The sequence below is a fragment of the Rhinoderma darwinii genome, chromosome 12 (genome assembly GCF_050947455.1).
Source record: "Rhinoderma darwinii isolate aRhiDar2 chromosome 12, aRhiDar2.hap1, whole genome shotgun sequence".
In the NCBI taxonomy this organism is placed as follows: Eukaryota; Metazoa; Chordata; class Amphibia; order Anura; family Rhinodermatidae; genus Rhinoderma; species Rhinoderma darwinii.
In genome coordinates, this window is record NC_134698.1 from 57,297,128 (window position 1) to 57,322,596 (window position 25,469).

The following is a 25,469-nucleotide window of genomic DNA, read 5'->3' on the forward strand; positions in this document are numbered from 1 at the left end:
CCGTGGTTGTACGCTGCACAGCAAAAGTGGTGAAGAGAAAATTTTGGTTTAGTGACCTCAAACATATCAGTCCAGGATTATATTATATTCTGGTTTGTCGTCATGACGGACTTCCTTCTCTTTTATATGATGTACCAAGATTCCTCACATTGATGGCGAGATGTCCTGTGGAGGTTTATTTTATTTATTTTTTGCTTGATTTACCGGCAAACTCTGCGTAGGATCGGACTAAAGGTGTGTTGTGGTTTTTTCTGGGGTTTTTTTTTTTTACACTGGGCGATTATCGGGCAGACTAGCATTCATAGAACGCTCGTTGCTGATAATAGCCCTGTGTAAACAGGGGAATGATCAGCAGATGAATGAGCAAACGCTCCATCATCTGCTGATCGGATCACTTTTAAAAAAACAAAACAAAAACTAAAATGTTATTGTTGCCAGCAGCACATCTCCGTGTAAACATGATGATAATGTATGGGGACGAGCGATCAGAGCAACGACCACTCGTCCCCATCCGTAGCTCCGTGTGACAGGAGCAGACTAGCGCCGATCAACGGTTTCTCGTTGATCGGCTCTCGCTTCACCGGCCGATTTATCAGCCGGTGTAAAAGGGCCTTATGTTAAACATTGCCATTTAAAGTTTTGCTAATTAACAATTACAACAATGTGTCGGCAAAAACAAGAACACACTGTAAACCAATTTCAGTTACCTTCCATTGTGTGTTGTTTTTTAGGCTTGTTCTAGAGCGGGAGCTCCATTCACACTACCTGCGGAAGGGCTTACAGCAGTTATCAGAATCTTATGAGGTAAAATTAACCTAATGAAATATCAGGGGAATATCTGTTTTTAAAAAGGGATTTGTTCACGTGTGGCATATGTAGTTCTAATGTCGTGGAATAAAGGAAACTATGAGGGGACTTTATATCTCGCTGACATTCTTGTCAAGTCTTCTGCAAGAAGTTTAAATCTATAAAGAGACGCAGCTGGCAGATCGAAACGTACTGTGTTACCGAGGCGATTGTATGACGCCTGGAGCCTCTAGCTTAAGAGCTTTGGAGTAGGGGCTACGGACGTCGCATGGTTGCCTTGGTGACTGTACCATCCGATCTGCCAGCTGTGCATCCCACCGTCAGATTTAACTTCAGGTGGTAGCCTTTAGAGGTTTAAAAAAAAAAAAAAAAAAAAAAAAAAGGGGTCTACTTCAAGCGAATGATGCTGAGCTGCGAAACCAGACCTTGCCAATGAATAAAAGTGGCACTGTTCTGGGTAAGAAAAAGCAGACCCCTTTCTCTAATCCCAGACGTGTCACAAACTGAGGATCACACTGTAGGAGGAACGGTGATATAAAAAATGTGTCCGACTTACTTGAAAGCATGCTCAACCCAGCTTGTATATATGACTTATTTTCTTTTCTTCCCATAGTGCCTAGATGCCAGCCGTCCCTGGCTATGTTACTGGATTATCCATAGTCTAACCCTGCTAGATGAACCCATCCCTGAATCTGTGGCATCAAGGTGAGTGTTTTATGGTGGTTCTTAACAGGATTTGATTTAATCACATCACCTCTGGTTTTTGGGTACAGCAGCTGATCTATTAGGGAACTGAATAATATGAGATCTATAATATGGCAGGAGTATTCTGAACAAAGTTTAGGACCGTTAAAGTGAAAGAAATTACACAGGACTCTAAAAAAAAATTGCATTGCTAAGACGGGAATCACACCTGCAGTTTTTCTGGAGCCAAACACAGGAGAGTATACACGAGAGAGGAGACATATGTGTCTTTTCTTTATACTCTTCGGATCCTGTTCTGGCTTTGGCTCAAAGAACTGCATCATAACCCAATTCCAGCCTTAGGTCCCCCTGCACATGCTGCAGATTTTATTGCAGAAATTTCTGCGACAGAAAATTGGTTCAGTTTATCTGAATGGGGTGGTTTCTGCAACAAACACAATCTTCTACGAAACCTCCTGCGTTTGCAACCCCGCCCCCCTTGCAAACGCAGCAGATTTCGTGTGCCTTATTCTGATCTGTTGTTATGGCCTCTATTATAGTACATTGGTTGTCTTAAAAATGGTCATCAAAATGGGCCCGCATAATGCAGTGGGACGGCTCCTTTACACCATACAGTAATCTGATGTACGAAAAGATTACACTACCCAAAATACAGATCACCTAAGTAAGCTCTTTGCCGAGATTTCAGCTGTGAAGCCTGTAAATGGCGACTGCAGCTCCGAACGATGGTACCGGCTGTATGAGATGGGTAACTGAGAAAACATCCGCATTACTTAACTGTTTATCTTTAAGTAATTTTTTTAAATAATTACAAGAAAGGATTTCATAAATAAAAAGCTGTCTATTATAAAGTTAGCGGTAACGTTCCCTTTACAACTGGGAGAAATTGAATAACCTGTAGGGGATTTCAGGTTCCATGTGCTTGCTCTGCAGGGTCATTTAGCAGAATACAGTTGCTCTTTAGAGTAGTCGTTCTATAGTCTGCAGTATAGAGAGAATACAGGCTGTCCTGTATAGGTTGTTACAGATTGTTCCTATTGCTAAAGGGATGGATTCTGATAGAATGTGGACTCTTTATGGCTCTATAACGGAGCTTCACTTCAAGACCATGTTGAGACGAAGGTCCAGGATTTTGTGCTGATTTATATTATATCTTGATAGGAATTGGATAAGAAAAGCAGTCCTAGAGTTAAAGCAGAAATTTTTGGCTGTCTGCACCCACCACTAGGGGGAGCTTATTGTATACCGTTTTATTATATACAGGAGTCTCCCACTAGTGGCGGGTGGAAGCAGCCAGAATCTATACAGGGGATTTGAAGCTCTGTATTGTGAAAAACTGCGCTTCATTTTCTATAAAGATATTTAATTTTTTACAATTTGATTGCGACCTGATTTCAGGGACCAGTGTGTGTGCTCAGTAATAATATATTCAAATAATTAACATATGCTTGGTTAAGTGGGAAATGCAGGTCAGCACCTTGCTGGAGTCCCAAGAAAGAGTGCCACCCTGCATGTGATGGGCAGCTCTTAATCCAGTGTACATTGGTAGCAGGAAAGTGTTCTTGGCTCCAATCTCCACAAAAAGCAATTGCGTTCTTTACTTCATGAGGGGATGGAAGGTCTGTCTTAATGGGTTTTCCTGGAAAATAATTCTAGTCACAAGTCGCATCAGTAGAACGATTAGAACTCAGGAAAAAACGGGGACCATCGGCGCTGCTTAGGTAGAGATATTCGGACGACCAACTCAATAGGTAGGAATAGATAAAAGGAATTTATTGTTAACAGGCTACGCGTTTCGATGCCGAACCGGCATCTTCCTTAGGCCATTAAGTCACATCAGTGGCAGCTCGGACCTTCAAGATTTATGAAAATGAGCAGCTCCTTTTTCTTTCATGTCTGGTCTCCTCTCCATTTGAAATGAATGGAAGTCCCGAAACCTTCACGTATTGTTTTCATAACTCCCTTTCTCTTTCTGTGGAGAGGCATTTGTGAGACTGCTACCTGGATTCCGTGGAGAGGTAGAGTCCACCTGTTCTTGGGATTGGTGGTTGACTGAGAAACCTGCTCTAATGGCATGGAAATAAAGTGACTAGCAGAACATTGTTACGTGCGACTTTTTGCATTGTCCTTGTAGCTAGACTGTTTTTACTTTTAATACTCTGGCCACTCAGAAATTTATTTAACTTCTATTATTTCCTACGGGACAAAAAGTCACATGTTGGAATTTCTGGAATGTAACTTTTTTTTCTCCTTCTTGGCAATACTAGAAGTTGCACTGCTCACTGGAGACAGTTCTGCAGACTAGGAAAATGCCCAAATCTACTTGCTCTTTATAAATGTCTAGCAATGTTATGTATTTTCTTACTGTTAGGTAATTAATCTGTAATGACACAACCTGTGATTTTTGTACCATAGCGTATGCCAGTTTCTAGCACGATGCCAAGCTCCCAGTGGTGGTTTTGGTGGTGGCCCCTGCCAGCAGCCTCATCTCGCTCCCACCTATGCAGCAGTCAACGCTCTGTGCACCATTGGAACAGAAGAGGCCTATGATGTCATTAATAGGTATGTGCAAGTTTTTAATGTTCTTGTTCCAGTGTGACACCACTTTATTATGAAATAGTACAAATGCTAATTCCCAAATATGGGTGTGTTTACATCCGCGTTCGGGTTCCGTCAGAGGAACGCATCAACGGAAAGGCAGATGGAAGCTATGGTTTCCGTTGCTAATGGTTTCCGTTTGTCTCCGCTTCTTAAGGGTTCCGTTTGTTTGCCCGAAACAGCACAGTCGACTACACTATTGATTCCGTCAAAAAAACTGAAACCTTATGGAGCGGAGACAAACGGAAACCTGTGGTTTCCGTTTGCCTTTCCATTGATGGGTTCCCCCTGACTGAACTCCTCCATGGAACCTAACCCTGATGTTATGATAAGGACTTGCAGCCTGTTCACAAGTTCTCGTCTCAAGTCGGAGGGTTGTAATAAATGCCCACAAAGCTGCATGTTACTATGAATTCAATAGCCACCTGTATTCTCAGTGTTGTGTAGTTGGTCAGAGCTAAATAACCAGAGACACTAGGTCTCTCTAAAGGGGTTGTATGGGATTAGAAAAAGCTGGCTTTCGTCCAGAAACAGCGCCACTCTTGTCTATTGGCTGTGTTTTGGTATTACAGCTTGTCCTCATTTAACCCCTTAGTGACCACTAATACGCCTTTTTACGTCGGTCACTAATGGGCTTTAGGCTAGGCTGACGCCTTTTCACGTCAGCCTAGTCTAAGTCCTGCACGGGTCTCCCGTGCAGGCAGGAGCCGGGGCTCTGCTGTCTGATGACAGCTGAGCTCCTGCTCCAACGCCCGCGATCGAAGTTTACTTCGATCGCGGCCGTTTAACCCGTTAAATGCCGCCGTCAATAGCGACCGCGGCATTTAACTTTGTTTACAGAGGGAGTGCGCTCCCTCTGTCACCCATCGGCGGCCCGCGAATGAAATCGCGGGTCTCCGATGGGGTGTCATGGCAGCCGGGGGCTTGATAAAAGCCCCCAGGTCTGCCCTGGACATATTCCTGTTAGGACGCGCCGGAGGCACGTCCTAACAGATTGCCTGTCAGATTTACACTGACAGGCAATAATGCTCTGGTATACGAAGTATACCAGAGCATTATAGCAGCGATCGGAACATCGCACAGTAAAGTCCCCTAGTGGGACTAATAAAATAAGTTATCAAAGTGAAATAAAGATTATTAATAAAAAGTACAGTAAAAAAATAAAACCATTTTTTTCCATAAAAAGTGGTTTTATTTAGTAAAAGTGTAAAAAAATAAAAAAAGTACACATATGTGGTATCGCCGCGACCGTAATGACTCCATTAATAAAGTTAATATGTAATTTAAACCGCAAAGTGAACACCGTAAAAAAAAAACGCAAAAAACCATGGCGAAATTGTAATTTTTTTCCATTGCCCCCCAAAAAAGTCATAATAAAAATGAATCCAGAAGTCCCATGCACCCCAAAACAGTACCATTCAAAACTACGTCTTGTCCCGCAGAAAACAAGCCCAAAAAATCACTACATTGATGGAAAAATAAAAAAATTACGGCTCTTGGAAAGCGACGATGCAAAAGCAAATAATTTTAGTTCAAAAGTGTTTTTATTGTGCAAAAGTCGTAAAACATAAAAAAACCAACATATGTGGTATCGCCGTAATCGTACCGACCCACAGAATAAAGGTAACATGTTATTTACGCCGCACAGTGAACGGCGTCAATTTAAAAACGCATAGAACAATGGCGGAATTTCAGTTTTTTTTATAATCCCCCCCCCAAAAAGGTTAATAAAAGTTAATATAAAAATTATATGTACCCAAAATGGTGCCATTAAAAAGCACAACTAATCCCACAAAAAACAAGTCCTCATACAGCTATGTAGACGAAAAAATAAGAACGTTATAGCTCTTTGAATGCGACTATAGAAAAACGAATAAAATAGCTTGGTCATTAAGGCCTAAAATGGGCTGGTCACTAAGGGGTTAACCTGTTCGCGCAGGAGGACGGATATATCCGTCCTGTGATGGCGCGGGTACTGTCACTGTACCCACGCGATCAGCGGCAGGAGCACGGCTGTTATACTCAGCCTGGCTCCTGCTGCAACTGCCGGAATTGAAGCGCGCTCCGATTCCGGCAGTTTAACCCATTAAATGCTGCTGTCAATAGTGACAGCGGCATCTAATGTGTTTGACAGAGGGAGGGAGCTCCCTCTGTCACCCGATCGGCGCCCCCGCAAACAAATCGCGGGTCGCTGTCGGGTTTCCATGACAGCCGGGGGTCTAACAAAGACCCCCAGGTCTGCCTTCAGCATCTGCCTGTTAGGCGATGCCGGAGGCATGACCTAACAGGTTGCCTGTCAGTTTTACACTGACAGGCAATAATGCTTTGGTATACTAAGTATACCAAAGCATTATATATGCGATCGGCACATCGCATAGTGAAGTCCCCTGGTGGGACTAAAAAAAAAATATGTCAATCAGTTAAATAAAGTTTGTGGAAAAAAAAAAAAATTACAGTGAAAATCAAATAAAACTACTTTTTTTTGCCCAAAAATTGGTTTTATTTTGTAAAAGTGTCAAAACAAATCACACATACACATATATGGTATCCCCGCTATCGTAACAACTTGACCAATAAAATGAACACATAAATTAAACCGCCGGATGAACGGCGTCCAAAAAAAAGACGCAAAAAACAACGGCAAAATTCGCTCTTTTCTCCTATTCCCCCCCCCATAAAAAATTAAATAAAAGTTAATCTATAAGTCCTATGTACCCCAAAATAGTACTAATGAAAACGACACATTGGCCCACAAAAATCAAGCCCACGTACGGCCACATCGACGGAAAAATAAAAACGTTACGGCTCTTGGAACGCGGCGATGCAAAAACAAGTAATTTTTTTCTAAAAGGCTTTTTATTGTGCAAACGCAGGAAAACATATAAGACCTCTACATATCTGGTATCCCCGTAATCGTGCCGACCCATAGAATAAAATTAACATGTTATTTACGCTGCATAGTAAACGGCGTCAATTTATAACGTGAAAATTAATGCTGGAATAGCTGCTTATTTTCAATACTCTCTTAAAATAAAGTTAATAAAAGTTAATCAATATATTATAAGCATCTAAAAATGGTACAATTACAAAATACAACTCGTCCCGCAAAAAACAAGCCCTTATACGGCTATGTCGACGGAATAAAAAAAAAATTACGACTCTTGGAATGCGACCGTGAAAAAACCAAAAATAATCCTTGGTCATTAACGTGCAAAATGGCCCGGTCATTAACCCCTTAAGGACGCAGCCTAGTTTGGGCCTTAAGGCTCAGAGCCCATTTTTCAAATCTGACATATTTCACTTTATGTGGTAATAACGTCGGAATGCTTAAACCTATCCAAGCGATTCCGAGATTGTTTTCTCGTGACACTTTGGGCTTCATGTTCGTGGTAAAATTTGGTCGATATATTCAGTCTTTATTTGAGAAAAATTGCAAAATTTAGAGAAAATTTAGAAAAAATAGCATTTTTCAGAATTTAAATGCATCTGCTTGAAAAACAGACGGTTATACCACCCAAAATAGTTACTAGTTCACATTTCCCATATGTCTACTTTAGATTGGCATCGTTTTTTGAACATTCTTTTATTTTTCTTGGACGTTACAAGGCTTAGAACATAAACAGCAATTTCTCATATTTTTAAGAAAATTTCAAAAGCCATTTTTTTAAGGTACCTGTTCAGTTCTGAAGTGGCTTTGAGGGGCCTATGTATTAGAAATCCCCCATAAAGCACCCCATTTTAAAAACTAGACCCCTCAAAGTATTCAAAACAGCATTTAGAAAGTTTTTTAACCCTTCAGGCATTTCACAGGAATTAAAGCACAGTGGAGGTGAAATTTGCAAATTTCGTTTTTCTTTCTGAATTTCATTCTATTTTTTTTCTGTAACAAAGAAGGTTTTACCAGAGAAACACAACTAAATATGTATTGTCCAGATTCTTCAGTTTTTAGAAATGTCCCACATGTGGCTCTACTGCGCTCGTGGACTAAAACACAAGCCCCAGAAGCAAAGAAGCACCTAGTGCATTTTGGTGGTGCTTTTTTATTAGCATATATTTTAGGCAGCATGCCAGGTTTGAAGAGGTGTTGAGGTGCCAAAACAGTAGGAATCCCCCAAAACTGACCCCATTTTGGAAACTGCACCCCTCAAGGAATTAATTTATGGTTATTGTTACAATTTTGACCCCGTAGTTTTTTCACAGCGCGTATTTGAATTGGGCTGTGAAATTAAAAGAATGACAATTTTTCCAATAAGATGTCATTTTTGATCAGAATTTCTTATTTTCACAGGGAACAAAATGCCCCATTTTGTTGCCCAATTTGTCCTGAGTGCGGCAATACCCCATTTGTGGTGATAAACTGCTGTTTGGGCCCATGGGAGGCCTTGTCGCATTTGCAGAGCCTCAGAGGTATCAAAGCAATGGAAACCCACCAAAAGTGACCCCATTTTGGAAACAAAACCCCTCAAGGAATTTATTTATGGGTGTTGTGACCATTTAGACCCCACAGTTTTTTCACAGAACTTATTTGAATTGGGCTGTGAATTTAAAAAAAAAAACTTTTTGCCAATAAGATGTAGTTTTGGCTCAAAATGTCTTATTTTCACAACGAATAAAATACCCCATTTTGTTGCCAAATTTGTCCTGAGTGCGGCAATACCCTATTTGTGGCCATAAACTGCCGTTTGGGCCCATGGGAGGTATTAGAAGGAAAGGAGCGCTATGTGTTCTTTGGAGCCCAGATTTTGCTGGATTGGTTTTCGGGTGCCATGTCGCATTTGCAGAGCCCCAAAGGTATCAAAGCAATGGAAACCCACCAGAAGTGACTCCATTTTGGAAACTACACCCCTCAAGGAATTCATTTATGGGTGTTGTGACCATTTAGACTCCACAGTTTTTTCACAGAATTTATTTGAATTGGGCTGTGAATTCAAAAAAATGAAATTTTTTCCAATAAGAGGTAGTTTTGGCTCAAAATTTCTTATTTTCACAAGGAATAAAATACCACATTTTGTTGCCCAATTTGTCCTGAGTGTGGCAATACCCTATTTGTGGTGATAAACTGCCGTTTGGGCCCATGGGAGGGCTCAGAAGGAAAGGACCACCATGTGGCCTACTGGAAATTTTCTGGTGCTAAGTCGAGTGTGCAGAAGCCCCTGAGGTATCAGTACAGTTGAAACCCCCGAGAAGTGACCCCATTTTAAAAACGACACCCCTTAAGGAATTCATCTAGAGGTGTAGTGAGCATTTTGACCCCACAGGTATTGTGTAAAAGATAATGCGCAGCAGATGGTGCAGAGTGAGATTTGCAATTTTCTATATATATGCCATGTCAGTGTCCGCTATATTGTGCCCAGCATGTGCCACCGGAGACATACACCCCATAAACTGTAATGTGGGCTCTCCCGGGTACGGCAATACCCTACATGTGGCTGTTATTAGCTGCCTGGGCACACGGCAGGGCTCAGAAGGAAAGGACCACCATTTGGCCTACTGGAGCTTTTCTGGTGCTAAGTCTTGTACGCAGAAGCCCCTAAGGTACCAGTACAGTTGAAACCCCCAAGAAGTGACCCTGTTTTAAAATCTACACCCCTTAAGGCATTCATCTAGAGGTGTAGTGAGCATTTTGACCCCACAGGTATTGTGTAAAAGATAATGTGCAGCAGTTGGTACAGAGTGAAATTTGCCATTTTCTATACATATATGCCAATTCAGTGTCCGATATATTGTGCCCAGCATGCGCCACCGGAGATATACACCTCATAAACTGTAATGTTGGCTCTCCCGGGTACGGCAATACCCTACATGTGGCTGTTATCAGCTGCCTGGGCACACAGCAGGGCTCAGAGGGGAAAGATGAGGAGGGGTAAGCTGTGCGAAGTGGATCAGAGCGAGTAAAACTGGGGTAAATTAAAAATAAAGGGATGTATGATAAATTTTAAAACACTCTTTCATACAGAGCTCTGGTTTTTCGGGACACGTGTCACATTGATATATTGTGTCATCCCTTATCGCCCTCTTATAGCAGACTCTGCACCTCTTTTGACTTTTTCCCTTCTTGCCAGTTTGGGGAACTTCTCCTAAAAAGTGTTGCCCTGGTACGATGCCTGTGGCCCCGCTTCCAGAAGTACTGTAAGGCTTCAGGACTTGATCTGACAAGTCCACCCCTCCCATGTACCTATTGTAGTCCAGGATGCAGTCTGGTTTGGGGGTCTCTGTACTGGTACCTCGTACAGGTACATGGGTACTGGTGTGGCATCTCCCTGGTCTTGTACTTGACACACAATATGTTGCTGCTAGATTGTGCTCTGCTCTCACCTCTTCTGAGTGTTTGCCCAAGCAGAGTCTTAGGGAGGCCTCTCAGGTTTCTTCTAGCAGTGCCGCATGCCGCAGGACTTCTGGAAGCGAGGCAGTTGAAGAGTGGGACGCTGGTATAAAAATTATCCAGGTAGAGGTGGTAACCCTGGTCCAGCAGTGGGTGCACCAAATCCCACACAATTTTTGTATTAACTCCCAGTAAGGGGGGGCATTCTGGGGGCTGAGTACTGGTGTCCTTCCCTTTATATATCCTAAATTTGTAGGTATACCCTGATGCACTCTCGCACAGCTTATACATCTTCACGCCATACCTTGCCCTCTTACCCGGCAGGTACTCGCGGAATTGAAGCCTCCCTTTCAAATGTACCAGGGATTCATCTATAGAAATACACTTCTCGGGGGTGAATGCTGGGAAAACCGGGCACTGAAATGGTCTAATAGGGGTCTCCGTTTATACAAACGGTCAAAACTGGGGTCATCTCGGGGTGGGCACGGCTCATTATGAGTATAATGTAAGAAGCGAAGTATTGCCTCATTTATATTTTATTTTTTAGTTTCCAGCTCAGTTCTGAAGTTGCTTTGAGGGGCCCATATATTAGACACCCTTATCAAACACCCCATTTCAGAAACTAGACCCCTCAAAGTATTCACAACAGCATTTAAAAAGTTTATTAACCCTTTAGGTGTTTCACAGGAATTTAGAGCAAAGTAGAGGTGACATTTAATTTAATTTATTAGGCACTATGTCCGGTTTGAAGAGGTCTTGTGGTGCTAAAACAGTGGAAACCCCCCAAAAGTGACCCCTTTTTGAAAACTAGAGACCTTGAGGAATCCATTGTAGTTTTCTTGGGGTGCATGCGACTTTTTGATCAGTTTTTATTCTAATTTTAGGTGGCGTGGGGACTAAAAAAACTGCAATTTTGCTATTGTTTGTTTATTCAATTTTTTTTTACAGCGTTCACCGTGCGCTATAAATGACATATTCACTTTATTCTGCGGGGCGATACGATTACGGCGATACCAGATGTTTATAGTTTTTTTTTTATGTCTTATGGCGTTTGCACAATAAAATACGTTTTGTAAAAAATCATTTACTTTTTGTGTTACCTTATTCTAAGAGCCATAACGTTTTTATTTTTCCATCAGGAAAGTCGTGTGAGGACTTATTTTTTGCGTAACGAACTGTAGTTTCCATCAGTACCATTTTTAGGGACATCCGACTTTTTGATCTCTTTTTATTCCATTTTTTGGGAGGTGAAGTGACCAAACAATTGTGATTGTGGTACGGTTTATTATTATTTTCTCTTACGGCGTTCACCACGCGGGATAAATAACGACATCGTTTTGTAGTTCAGGTCGTTACGGACGCGGCGATACCAATTATGTATAGTTTATTTGTTTATATATTTTTATTAATAATAAAGAACTGATAAGGGAAAAAGGGGGACTTTTACTTTTATTACTTTTAAATCTTTTATTTTCTTATTTTTACACAACTTTTTTTTACTTTTTACACTTTTTTTACTTTGTCTCACTAGGGGACATGAGGGCAGGAGGCTCTGATCGCTATTCTAATACACTGCACTACATACGTAGTGCAGTGTATTAGAGCTGTCAGCTGTTCGCTGACAGCAAGCATAGTGGGTCCTGACTTTGTCGGGACCCACTAGGCTTCCGTCGATGGCGTAGCCAGAGTCCATTGTTAGGATTCTGGTTGCCATAGTAGCCATCACGGCCCGCTATCGTGTAGCAGGCCGGCGATGGCAGCTTAACCCCTAAGAAGCCGCGATTGCTATTGAACGCGGCTTCTAAGGGGTTAATCGGCGGGGACCACCGCGATCGGTCCCTGCACACTAAGCTGTGATAGCCTGCTGTCGGAAACAGCAGGTATCACAGCTCAAGCACGCGCCGGGATTAAATGGCGCCGTGTTTACTCAGGTCAGTAATAGTACTGACCTGAGCGCGAACGTTCTACTTAGCAGGACGTACTATTACTGACCTGAGCGCGAAGGGGTTAAGGGGTTAAGTGAATAGGGCTAAACTCCAATACCAAGCACAGTCTATGCACCTGTGTGTTTCTAGAAGAAACCCGTCATATTTTTCCAATTCTATACCAACCCTTTAAATTCCCTTCAGTCATGTAGGTTATCATTGGAAGGCTCCTTATAAAATCCAGACGTTCTGAGAACATTCTTGTACTTAAGTCCCCTTGATGAAGGTGGAGATTTACTTTAAACTGCAGTCTTAGGTTTGTATATGCTGCATAATATCCCTCAGTGGCTGTGGTAATGGATAGTATTGTCACAACTGAAGTACCTGTCACTTCCAAGTCTTTCTGGTGGTCTCATTCGCATGCAGCTAATCTTGAGGTCTGCCTGATTCACCGATTATTAATTTCTGTACTGTATGTAGGTCACCCTCCAAGTGGTGTGAACCGTGTTCTCGTTATTCCACTTTCCCAGTAATGCTGATTTCTTGCCACCTCTGTGCTGTACGGAGATGACTGCTGTGCTGGGAAACATGATATTATCAGGAGTGGGATTCATATAAACATAAGCTCATAGTATATTGGAATTCTCCTAGAATATGCTCACATTGTGGTGTATGTAAGAGTAATACATGGAAATTCTCCCTAATGAAATGTTCCGGTAACCCGGAATGCACGACAGCCGTGTCTGTGGGCCGGAGCTCCCTTCAATGAGACAGAGTAGATTGCACCGTGACCATGACATAATCTCTTGTTTTATAGAGAAGTCGTTTTGGTGATTGTCTTCCGTATCTTTCATAAATGTTGTTGCTTTTTGTCCGACAGGGAAAAACTTTTGGAATTTTTGTATTTACTAAAACAACCAGATGGCTCGTTCAACATGCACGTCGGTGGAGAAGTGGATGTCAGGTCAGATATGAGCGAATGCTGTTCATTCGGTTTTGTCTAGTTGGCATATGGACAAGTCATGTGGATTTCCTCTGCGCGCTCAGGTTTTCTCTCACATGCCAAAAACATTCTTCGTATGAAATTTTTAATTTAAAAAAATGCTGCAATATCCCTTTTTTAAATGATTTGTTTAGTTCCTCTACCCCTACTGTTCTCCATAGTTACAGGTTACTTGTGGAGACTTCCACTTCATGTGGCTGTTTTCTTCCTAGACCTCAGAGCTCGTGGTCTGCTCGGCCTCAGGACCGCCCATGTTGAAGTAAAGGGTGCCAGGAAGCACGTATGTTTGCGTCCGTGCCTTGGAAAGCCTCCGCAAAAGATAGGACATGTCCTATCTTTTGCTTGTTACGGACTGTGCTCCCGTACTTTATATGAGAGCAGGGCCGAAAATGCAGGTGGCTGTCCACGGCTGGCATGTGAATTAGGCGTAACTGAAAGAGCACTACATCATCTGTACAGCATTGTAGAATATGCTAGAGCTTCACAAGTAGTGAAAACTACATTTAACAAGGCTTTGTATGAATTGGGTTCTCTATAAGGGTTTGCACGCCGGGCTGCATTATGGATCCCTGTTAGGTGGATCTCTCATATTGGCCCATACTGATCCGTATAAGGCCTTATTTACACGAGCGTAGTTCACGTCTGTGAAAATCCCACGCGTCGCACGGACCTATGTTAGGTGATGGGGACATTCAGACATTCTGTGTTTTTCACGCAGCGTGTGTCCGCTGTGTGAATCTCTCGACATGTCCTATACTTGAGCGTTTTGGGTGCGTGAAAATCACGCGCAGCATACGGACGCACTTCCATGTGCTGAGCGTGATTCGTGCAACAGTAGATCAAGAAATGAAGGGGAAAATAAAACCACCTCGTTAATTTTCTTTTTCTAAACAAAACCGCGTGTCATAAGGGTGGCATATGCGCGAAAATCACACAGCCACGCACCAAACACTTATGACACACGGAACTGGAACGCGCAAAAAACGCTGCGTTTTTTGCGCACGCAAGACGCACACGTTCGTGTGAATTTCTCCTTAGGTTTTATTCACACGGACGTGTCCGTTTTGCGCGCGCAAAAAAAAATGCAGCGTTTTGCGTGCGCAAAAGATCCGTGTGTCATAAGTGTTTGGTGCGTGGCTGCGTGATTTTCGCGCAGCCGGCATCATTATGACACTCTGGTTTTAAGTTTACAAACAGAAAAGCACCACATGCTTTTCTGTTTTCATTCATTGATTTTACTGCTGTTGCGCGAATCACGCGCGGCGCCCTGAAGTGCTTCCGTGTGCCGAGCGCGATTTCCACGCACCCATTGACTTCAATGGGTGTGTGCTGCGCGAAATACGGCCGAATAATGGACATGTCGTGAGTTTTACGTAGCGGACATACGCTGTGTGAAATTAACTGACAGTCTGAAAGGCCCCATCCATTAACATCCGTGCGTTGCACGGACGTATAACACGTTCGTGTGAATATGGCCTTAGTCTGTGAGAGAGTATGTATTGTGGAAGTATTCTCCCCCCCCCCCCCCCCCCATACCTGAGAAGTATTGGTTCTAGAAGAGAATGAGGTGGCATATGGTGTGCGCCTTTTTATAACCGTATTACAGGGTCCATGCACAAACCTCGTTTGGCCTCCTGAATGCGGCAAAGCTGTATCTACTCCACAAAATATGACCTGTTGGGGGTAATTGAAGGCCAGACTTTCTTAGTATTGCGTAGGTGGTATAATTTTGGTTTGCTCATCCATAATTGCTACAGATTTTCTCTGTAAGGGATCTTCTCAAATCCTGACCCACTGGCGGTACTTGAGGACTGGACTTAAACACTGCTCTATTAGGCTGGGTTCACACTGTGCTTTTGCCAAAAATGTCAGGCTTTGTTCCTTGCATACGTTGAATGTGTCCATAGACACATACAAGTGCTAAAATAGAATGAAAAAAAAAAACTGCTTAGGATGAAAATGAACCCAAGTTCATGTTTAATAACGATTAAAATAGAATGGATGATCCGCGTTTCAACACCGGACTGGTGTCCTCGTCAGGCTAGAGAAATACATACAATCGACATAGGTATATATATAGGTGTAGACATCCAGTTGGATCCCTTCCCAGCAGTATCTGGCTTTTTTTTTTTTCTTCTGTAAAACACATGTCCATCTGTATGGCAGAAACCTGGAATGAACCTCTTGTACAATGTTGAAAAAAATAATTGTGGCCTGTTGACCGCCGCTTGTGTAGTAAGATTGTATTAGTACTAACCACATGTTTTGTGTGATTTCTACTATAGAAGTGCTTATTGTGCGGCCTCTGTGGCTTCCCTCACCAATATCGTCACTCCCAAGTTGTTTGATGGCACCGCTGAATGGATTGCCAGGTTTGGAAATATAATTATTTATTCACCTAAATCTCGTGGTCCTCCACGTGTACGGACAGCCCAAGTAAAGCGAAGCAATGTAAATTGGCTAATATACACCTTTTATCGAACTGACCTAATTATTCCAAGATGCCAGTGTATAGATTTCCTGCATGGGTATTACTAGCGGGTAGAACGCTGTTGACTAGGAGTGAATGAAGGTCTTATTATTTTTCTTGTTAGATGCCAGTTTTGGGAAGGTGGCATTGGTGGCGTCCCAGGCATGGAAGCACATGGCGGCTATACTTTTTGTGGTTTGGCTGCTCTCATCATTATGAAGAGAGTCCACCTTTTGGATATGAAGAGTTTGTTGGTAAGTTTGGGCTTTGCTTTTAAGGTTATTTTGGGTGTTGTAGTAAAATCCATATATGTTTCTGAGCTGCATTTACAACCTGTAGCGATCACACAGGATTTATTAGCTGGAACTACAGGCATTGCCCATAGCAACAAGTCAGATACCAAGTATACGATTCCTAGTAGAGTTTAGAAAACGCAACGGAAAATATATACAGTGTTGCCCACAGGATACCATCTCATCTAACTGGTTCTCAAACATCCTGAAGTTTAGCTAAAGTAAGTTTGGTGTTTTTTTTGTTTTGTCTCTTAGACATTGTGCTATCAAGTGGACTCCTCTGGTAAATTCTGTGACCCCCCCCCCCCCCCCCCCCCACAATCAATAATAAAGTTTAATGGACCACTGCCATTTCACTGCAGTGCTGAGTACTCGCTACCCCCCCCCCCCCGCCCCCCACCTGCAGCGCTGAATGCTCAAGATCAGTCATAATGCATTACAAGGGAGGGTGCCTTGTTTAGGTTTTTCCAGTTTATATTGTGCACATGTGAAAGACCAGAATTGCACTAATTCTTACAGATTTTCTCCTGTTTTAATTAATGTGAATCCCTTTTAAATTGTATGTATTTTTTATATAAGCGATGGGTTGCATTCAGACAAATGAGATTTGAAGGTGGATTTCAAGGCCGCTGCAACAAGCTGGTGGATGGCTGCTACTCCTTTTGGCAAGCTGGCCTAATGCCACTCATCCATAGGACGTTACACGCTGAAGGTAAGAACACATCACGTTTCTGCTTTCAAGCAAGTATTTGAATGAGATAAACCAATATAAGCACAGGGATGGGGACACAACTTTTCTAGAGTCCTGAATGGCAGATCTGCCTCCTAGAACAACCCCCACCCCCCCTTTTCTTAGGGGTCTCCCTGTCGGTGAGGTTATTGCCATGGTCGGCTGCTGGAAGTGACACCACAGGGGAAATATTATTACACGTTACTCATCAAAGTCCATTTGCAGTGATGTGATACATGGTCATGCCAAGTCCTCCAGAGTGGCGAGCTGCTGCAGCGGAGACCCTACATTCCCTATAACCCTTTTTAGTGCAGTTATAAATTCCATGCTCTCATACTGCTGCATAAATAGAGATTTACTATTTTGGAAATAGTGTAGAAGCTGAGTTATGACCCTTACGGGAGCCGGAATAGACAATGTTTTAGTTGACACTTCCACAGAAACTGATTTGATGAAGAAAATAGAACTTGAGTCACAGGGGCACTTTACAGAACATGTCACTCGCTCCTGCGGAGCATGATTACGTATTCACTGTGCACCGATCATAAGAGTACAGCTTTGATGCTTGTATACACCCCCCCCCCTCTCCTGTTGAAATTATAGAAATTGCTTTCTGCATGTAGCAAATTTCTTGTCTAAATATGACATTCGTTCTAGATGGAAACGAACAATGGACTTAAAGAGTCTCTGTCACCACATAAGTGCCCTATATCCCGCATAATCTGCTCGGCGCTGTAATGTAGATTACAGTAGTGGTTTTTATTTAGAAAAACAATCAATTTTGACCAAGTTATGACCTATTTTAGATTTATGCTAATGACTGACTTTCTTAATAGACAACTGGGCGTGTCCTTGGTCAAAAAGAGAAGTGTATGACGCTGACCAATCCAGTATTATACACTTCTCTCCATTCATGTACTCCGCACATCACCTCCAGCCAGGACGCGATGTCTATTCACAGTCCTGACACTTCGGTAACGTTTGTGTTTCACTTACTCACACAGCACATCGAGATCACGCTGTGTTGTCATTTACAGCATGATCTCGATGTGATGTGTGAGTTAGTTACAAAATAAAAACCACTATTATCTACATTATAGCGCCGATCACATTATGTGGTGACAGAGCCTCTTTAACCTTTTACAAAGGCTTCTCATGGGGCCCTCTGTATAGTCTCCACTAGGCTGTGGATTTTCACTCCTGAATAAAACCTGCTTAGTTTCTATGGACTGATGTGCTGTCCGTGAACTTGTTAGGACTAGAACTGGTTATTTTACTGGTGTTGTGAAGGTGAATTTCACTGGGTATGTACAGACAGACTAACAATGTAATATAATCTTACAGGAGATCCTGCTCTCAGCCTAACAAACTGGATGTTTGATCAGAAAGCCCTGCAAGAATACATCCTATTATGCTGTCAGTGTCCAAGTGGTGGCTTACTTGATAAACCTGGCAAGTAAGTGCTGCTGGTAAGACGCTTCCCCATTATTCATATGTAAAGTGTCATTATTATTACATTTTTATTACAGAAATGACCGTTCAGGTTTACACTTTAAAATGTATTTTATTATTCTTGTCTAAACATGGACATTGATTTCTGGTATAATAATGTAACAATAGTGACACTTTAAGCTTATTAGTTGTATCTATTTGACGTGTTTTTTTTTTTTCTGTATTTGTAGATCTAGAGACTTCTATCACACATGCTACTGTCTGAGTGGACTGTCTATAGCGCAGCATTTTGGTAGCGGGGAAATGCTCCATGAACGTATTATAGGAGTACCAGAGAACTCTTTGGTAAGTAGAACAAGAGAGAGGCGTCTACTAGAGAACCACGTCTCTGTTGGAGTGCTATAGACACTGAGTGTTGATATGATTAGATCATATCAAGTGCTAGAGCTCAGTACAAATCGTACGGTGCCAACCAGTGAACAATAACCAGTCTAATGCAGGGAGGAACAAGGGAAATTGGGGAAGGGGCAAGGAATATGAGGAATGTTGAAGGGAAACCACTGGTAAACTGGCACTGGGCTCAGCAATATATAAAAATATCAACATGACTTCCGGTTCCGGCGCTGGGATGTGAGGACGGAGCTGCATGAGCTCCTGCAGCCCTGATCCCCTAACCCATCGACGCCACACACCCGCAGGATATAACCACCCCAGCATTTGGAGGAGAGTTGGGTGACAAGAACCGGGCGGTTTATGGAGAGATATCTCCTCCGGAGCGGCAGCAGAGAGATCTCCTGCCCGGCCGAATACAGCACACGAGGTGAGGTGCTATCCAAGATGGCGGCGCCGCTGCAGCCATCACTTTCACAGAGCCGGTCTCAGAGCCCAGAAATACAGAGGGAAATGTTATCGCCGTCGGTAATGACTGACTCGCAGATTGATTATAGGAAGCTGGCAATTGAGGTAGCTACCCAACTGGCCCCCGACATCAGAGACTCCCTAATAGCCACAGTTACAACAACGCTCCAAAAACTCCAAAATGAGGTGACATCTCATGGCAATCGACTAGATGAATTGGAGCAGCGGGTTGGCCTCATGGAAGATGAATCCGCAGGGGCACATACCTGCATTAGAGACCTAATGCGAGATAACACAAAACTCAGGGACCGCTTAGAAGATCTTGAGAATCGTTCCAGAAGGAATAATCTAAGGATAGTGGGACTGCCTGAACATATTAGACCGCAGCTTCTCCAGGGCATTTGCGAGACGGAGCTACCAGAAGCGCTAGGCCTGACCAGATCTTGTAGAGTGGAAAGGGCGCACCGAGTGGGCCCCCCTGGTCCGAGCGCCAACGCCAAAGGAGAGCCGCAAAGCAGACCGCGCCAGGTGATCATGCGTTACTTGGATTACAATGATAAAGAGGAACGTCTGCGCACTTTCCGGAACCGTAATACCCCTTTGCATATAAGGGGTGCAAAAATCATCCTATTTGCAGATTATTCGGCAGAAGTCACAAGGCGTCGGAGAGCATTTGGAGGGGTCTGCACCTCTCTTTACAAACGCAAAATCAAATTCCAGCTACAGTATCCGGCCACCTTGAGGATCATGCAGACGGATGGCGCCACCAAGGTATTCCACAATCCTGAGGAGGCGGCATTATATGTAGACAAGATCCCTGGACTTCGGGGCCCTAGAAAATCGGGAGAGGAGACGGCGAGTCAAGGTACAGGAGGGGAAGGACCCCGTGCACCAGTTTCTCCACCGAGGGACTGTACATGGTCAGATATCGCCCGCAATTCCACTTCCTCACCCAAGCAACAACGGGCAGAATCATCGAAGACGCCACACCGACAACGCGCAGAAAACCGGCCTGCAACCATCCCAGACTGATAAGTATCTCATAGAGGCTCCATGAGCGCATTTGATTGTGCCTTATATATTCAGGTGCCAATTGGTTCTGGTGGGATGTTATTCCGACAAAATTCCTGCTATAATAGGCATAAGCACTTGTACCCGTGATGTATAGGAAGTCCAACTTATTTTAATATTTTAAAATATGAAGATCCAGTATGTCACGAAAAGATGGCGGGAAGGGGAGGGGGGGGAGGGGGTCACAGACCAGAAAAAAAGTGAAGTTATGTATGCCAATTTAAAGTTTGTCTCACAGGAAATGCTGGTGACATTCCTGGATGGGCATTTTGTTGTTAAAGGTTGTGCCAATTCTCTGGCACCAAATGTAAATGTTATTGTAATGTTGGGAGCAATCTGGAGCAGACGCCGCCAAGCGGCTACCAAGGCAATAAAGCACTTTTGCCTAGAAATAGATATATATGACCAGTCAATAGTGAACCTTTTCGGAACGCCCAATTTATGCAGCTGACCTCGTGGAATGTAAAGGGGCTCAGGTCCCCTAACAAGAGAATGATGGTACTCCGTCACTTAAAAAAACTCCATACAGACATCGCTCTTCTTCAGGAGTCACATTTGGAGGAGAGCGACTTCCACCGCATGAAAAAATTGTGGGTGGGCCAAGTATACGGCTCTTCAGCTTGTGGCCGTAAAGCGGGGGTACTTATTTTAATAAATAGAAACCTGGTACATGAGGTAATTCACACTGATGCAGATAAGGAAGGGCGACTGCTCCATATTACTCTAAGCACACCATGCGGGGTATTAAGCATTTATAACGTGTATGGACCTAACAGTGATAATATTCAGTTTTTCAATGGTTTGGAGAGGGCCCTTCTGTCAGATAATGTCCAGCACAAAATAGTGGGAGGTGATTTTAATTCAGTTTCTGATCACAAGGAGGATAGACGCTCACACAATTCACAAAGCACGGAATCCATTCCTACAAGGGCCCCCAGAAAACAGGACCGAGTGTTAGGACCCCTGATGGAAAGAACACACTTAATAGATCCCTGGAGAAGGGGTAACCCGGATGCCCGGGAATTTACGCATTACTCCCACGCTCAACAGTCCTGGTCCAGGATAGACTACCTTTTAATATCCCCAACATTACAACCGAGGCTGGGGGTCGCCTAGATAGGCGACCTAGTGATCTCAGATCATGCCCCGGTACGGGTAGATTTCCAGGAAATATATCCCAGAGGATCAGACTTCATATGGAGAGTCCCGGCTCATTTAGCAACTGATGACACCTTTGTGAGACAGCTAAGAGGGTGGTGGTTAGAATACACGTCGACGAATTCAGGACACAGAGATGACCCCTCACTGTACTGGGATACGGCCAAGGCAGTGCTGAGGGGGAGGATAATGGCATATACCGTCAGCAAAAAACGGGAAATAACGCAAAAATGTAATGCCTCTAGTGCTACACTGAGGGCAACCTATACAGCATATTTGGCACACCCTACATTGGATGCTAGACAGGCCTGGATTCAGGCAAAACACTCTTTTGACGAGTGGGCAGCTCAGAAAGAAACAATGCATACTCGAGACTTTGAAGCTACTTTACATAAGTTTGGAAGTAAGGCGGGTAAACTTTTGGCCAATATGGCTCGAGGAAAACGTTCAGTGCAACACATAGCGAAACTGAGGGATCATAATGGGCGAGAAACATGCGATCCAACTAGTATTAACACCATCCTGGCCAAATTCTATGAGGAGCTGTACTCTGATACATCTTCCCTTCCGCTGACAGACACACTGTTAGACAAGGTCACTTTACCGGTCATTTCCGCGTAACAGTTGCAACTTTTAAATGCCAGGGTCACAAGGGAGGAGGTAGATGAGGCAATAAGAAACCTTAAAAATAGTAAGGCACCTGGCCCAGATGGGCTGACCGGCGAATTTTTTAAAGTAATGCGGGAACAGATTACGGAGACTCTGGTCTCCTTGTTTAACAATGCTCTGGGAGAGGAGGGACTACCACCATCAGCAGACACATCTTATGTGAAATTATTGCTAAAACCTGGAAAGGATCCCCTACTACCAGGGTCATACAGGCCCATATCGCTCATAAACGTGGACGCTAAACTCCTTTCCAAAATCATAGCTGATAGGTTAGCGAATATAATGCCGTTCCTCATAGCCCCAGAACAAGTAGGTTTTATTAAAGGTAGGTCGGCGGTCACTAACATTAGGACGGTTCTGGCAGTGCTAGATAGAGTACAGCATAACCCATTTCCGGAGGAACATTCGGCTTTACTTTTACTAGACGCGGAGAAAGCTTTTGACAATGTCCGATGGAAATGGTTGGATGCAGTCCTGGATAGGATGGAAATAACTGGGGCTTTCAGGATCTTATTACACCACATTTACAAGGACCCTAAGGCTAGAATCTCCACACCGGGCTTTCTATCTAAACCATTCCGTCTGTGCAAAGGTACAAGACAGGGGTGTCCGCTATCACCACTATTGTTCAATCTGGCTTTGGAGCCGCTGGCACGTTATCTGGCGTCATCCAATCTATATACGGGCATAAGGGTGGGGGAGATGGAGGTCAAGGAAACGTTGTTTGCAGATGACATCTTGTTATTTCTCGCAAACCCCCTTAAAGATGTTCCGCGTATCTTCCAGGCATTGAACGACTTTGGGAGCTATTCAGGGTACAAAGTTAACACGTTAAAATGCCAGTTATTAGATTTGGGAACACAGGACCCAGCATATAGGCGGTCCCTAGCCACCCTGGATGTTGAAATGGCAAAGCCAAACATTACTTATCTGGGTATTAAGGTGGGTTGAGCACCCAACTCCCTATATGATCTAAATTATGCTCACCTTATACAGGATATCCAAGCAGATCTTCTGAGATGGCACAGTCTACCTCTATCACTTATGGGAAGGAGCTGTTTGGTCAAAATGTCAGGATTTGCGAAATTACTCTACCCGCTCCAGACTATTCCACTTCTGGTCAAGCACTCAGATATCAATATACTCAACTCATCATTTACCAAATTCATATGGGGGGGAAAGAAACCGAGAATAGCGCTCACGAAACTCATGATGCGGAAGGCGGAAGGAGGGGTCAATTTCCCTAACATCCGGGGTTATAACCTGGCCTGTCTGAGTAGACATCTGCTAGACTGGAAACACAACACAGAGTTCCACTCCAACACTAGATTGGAGAGACAGCTAGCAAAACCTTGGGATCTCATGGCTCTGGTACACACAACGTTCACTTGTCTCCCAAAGATCGTCAAGAAATCATCTCTGTTACGAGATACCATCATTGCCTGGAAGGTATTGCGCAAACATTATAACCTCTCATCGCATTTCAAAACATATGCCCTTATGGCAGCACCCAGAGTTTGCAGCAGGAAGATCTAACAAACTAATGTCAGAATGGAGGGAGAAAGGGGTAGCGACACTGGGGGATATGTTTCACGCACAGGATAAGAGGTGGTTAACCTTGCAAGAGCTCCAGAATACGTTTTTGCACGACATCAGCACTTACAGTACATGCAAATAGTTAATCACTGTAAAACTAAACTTGCGGATGTAGCGGATGAGGTCCCTCCCAACCTGTTTGACTCATGGTTCACGGACAATCACAGACACTCCATTTCCCAATTATATAGTACACTCGGACCATTACTACTGATGTCCCCGGGGCAGGCCTTTGGGAGATGGGAAAAACTGTTTAATTTACCAGGCATTGAAAAGCATATTGAAAAAGGGCTGGTGGATTTCAGGGCGCACGTGCACAACGAAAACTGGAGGGAAACTCATCTGAAGATCATTCACCAAGCAATATATGCATTTACCCTGGCCCCCTCCGCCTCACAACCAGGTAGGAAAACGTCATGCCCTAGATGTAATATCTCAAAGACGGACATGTATCATGGCCTTTGGGCGTGTGCACATATTCAGCCATTCTGGGGGGAGATAACATCCTTATTGCAGCAGGTGGGCAGGTTCCACGGGAATGTAGGGCCAATGGAGGTCTTATTCCATATACAACATGATGGAGAATTAGAAGAGACAGAAACGACACATTTATCCCCCATGGCCCATGCCACACTGATAGTGGCAAAGAGGTGCATACTCCAAAACTGGCTGGTAGCTGAAGTACCGACTCAGAACATGGTGGTCCAGGGGTTGAGGAAACTGTTTTATCTAGACCGCATTGGTATATTACAGAATAAAGACACGCAGAGTAAAAAATTCTTTGAGAAATGGAAGCTTTTCCTCACAAAATATTTCACCAGTGCAGACGAAGGGACATTATAGGCCCATTCACGGGAACGCCATGGTACTTGATTGAGGATCTCAAGGGCACTTTAGGGGCACTGAAAATACCACGGGAGTAAAGCGTATGTCTCCTCTTGGATTTCTTTCTTCTTGCGGACTAGCTGCCTGAGTGGGTGAACGGCTTCACGAAGCTCCAAATGTTATGTATGCTCTCACTTCTTATATGTACTGTTTTGATGTGTTAGTTAGGCAGTTACGTGAGTTTATGTAACTATGGTTACAGGACTACCCGACATGTGGGGTTAAAGGATGGGAAGGACAGAGGAGATGAAGGAGGGTTGATAGCCTCTGGGGAATACCATCCAAGATTAAACCTATTTTGCTAGGAAGTATTTACTATCTCATGTTCATTTATACATTTTTTTGTAATATTTATTATTATGGCAATGCATTACTGTATGATGTGTTTTTTTGGGAAAAATTTAATAAAAATGTTAAAAAAAACAAAAAACATTTATCAATTAGTTAAAAAACAGAAAGTAGCACTAAGTGTGACCTTGTATCAATATGGACTATTAAAGAGGCTCTGTCACCAGATTGTGCAACCCCTATCTGCTATTGCAGCAGATAGGCGCTGCAATGTAGATTACAGTAACGTTTTTATTTTTTAAAAACGAGCATTTTTGGCCAAGTTATGGCCATTTTTGTATTTATGCAAATGAGGCTTGCAAAAGTCCAACTGGGCGTGTTGAAAAGTAAAAGTACAACTGGGCGTGTATTATGTGCGTACATCGGGGCGTGTTTACTACTTTTACTAGCTGGGCTTTCTGACGAGAAGTATCATCCTCTTCTCTTCAGAACGCCCAGCTTCTGGCAGTGCAGACACAGCCGTGTTCTCGAGAGATCACGCTGTGACGTCACTCACAGGTCCTGCATCGTGTCAGACGAGCTGGCACCAGAGGCTACAGATGATTCTGCAGCAGCATCGGCGTTTGCAGGTAAGTAGCT

General features: G+C 43.4%; 1 protein-coding gene across 3 annotated transcripts in view; it reads left to right on the forward strand.

Annotated features, from left to right (window-relative positions):
* FNTB (farnesyltransferase, CAAX box, subunit beta) overlaps positions 1–25,469 on the forward strand; it is a 40,451-nt gene that overhangs the window by 11,423 nt on the left and 3,559 nt on the right. For 2 of the 3 annotated variants that reach the window (XM_075844689.1, XM_075844690.1), the window contains 9 exons: positions 732–804; positions 1,421–1,512; positions 3,928–4,074; positions 13,238–13,321; positions 15,646–15,732; positions 15,955–16,084; positions 16,703–16,835; positions 18,198–18,309; positions 18,536–18,650. In XM_075844689.1, the coding sequence (XP_075700804.1) occupies positions 732–804; positions 1,421–1,512; positions 3,928–4,074; positions 13,238–13,321; positions 15,646–15,732; positions 15,955–16,084; positions 16,703–16,835; positions 18,198–18,309; positions 18,536–18,650 (973 nt within the window). Of the gene's footprint in view, positions 1–731; positions 805–1,420; positions 1,513–3,927; positions 4,075–13,237; positions 13,322–15,645; positions 15,733–15,954; positions 16,085–16,702; positions 16,836–18,197; positions 18,323–18,535; positions 18,651–25,469 lie in introns of those variants that run through there. The other variant, XM_075844691.1, reaches the window with a different exon arrangement.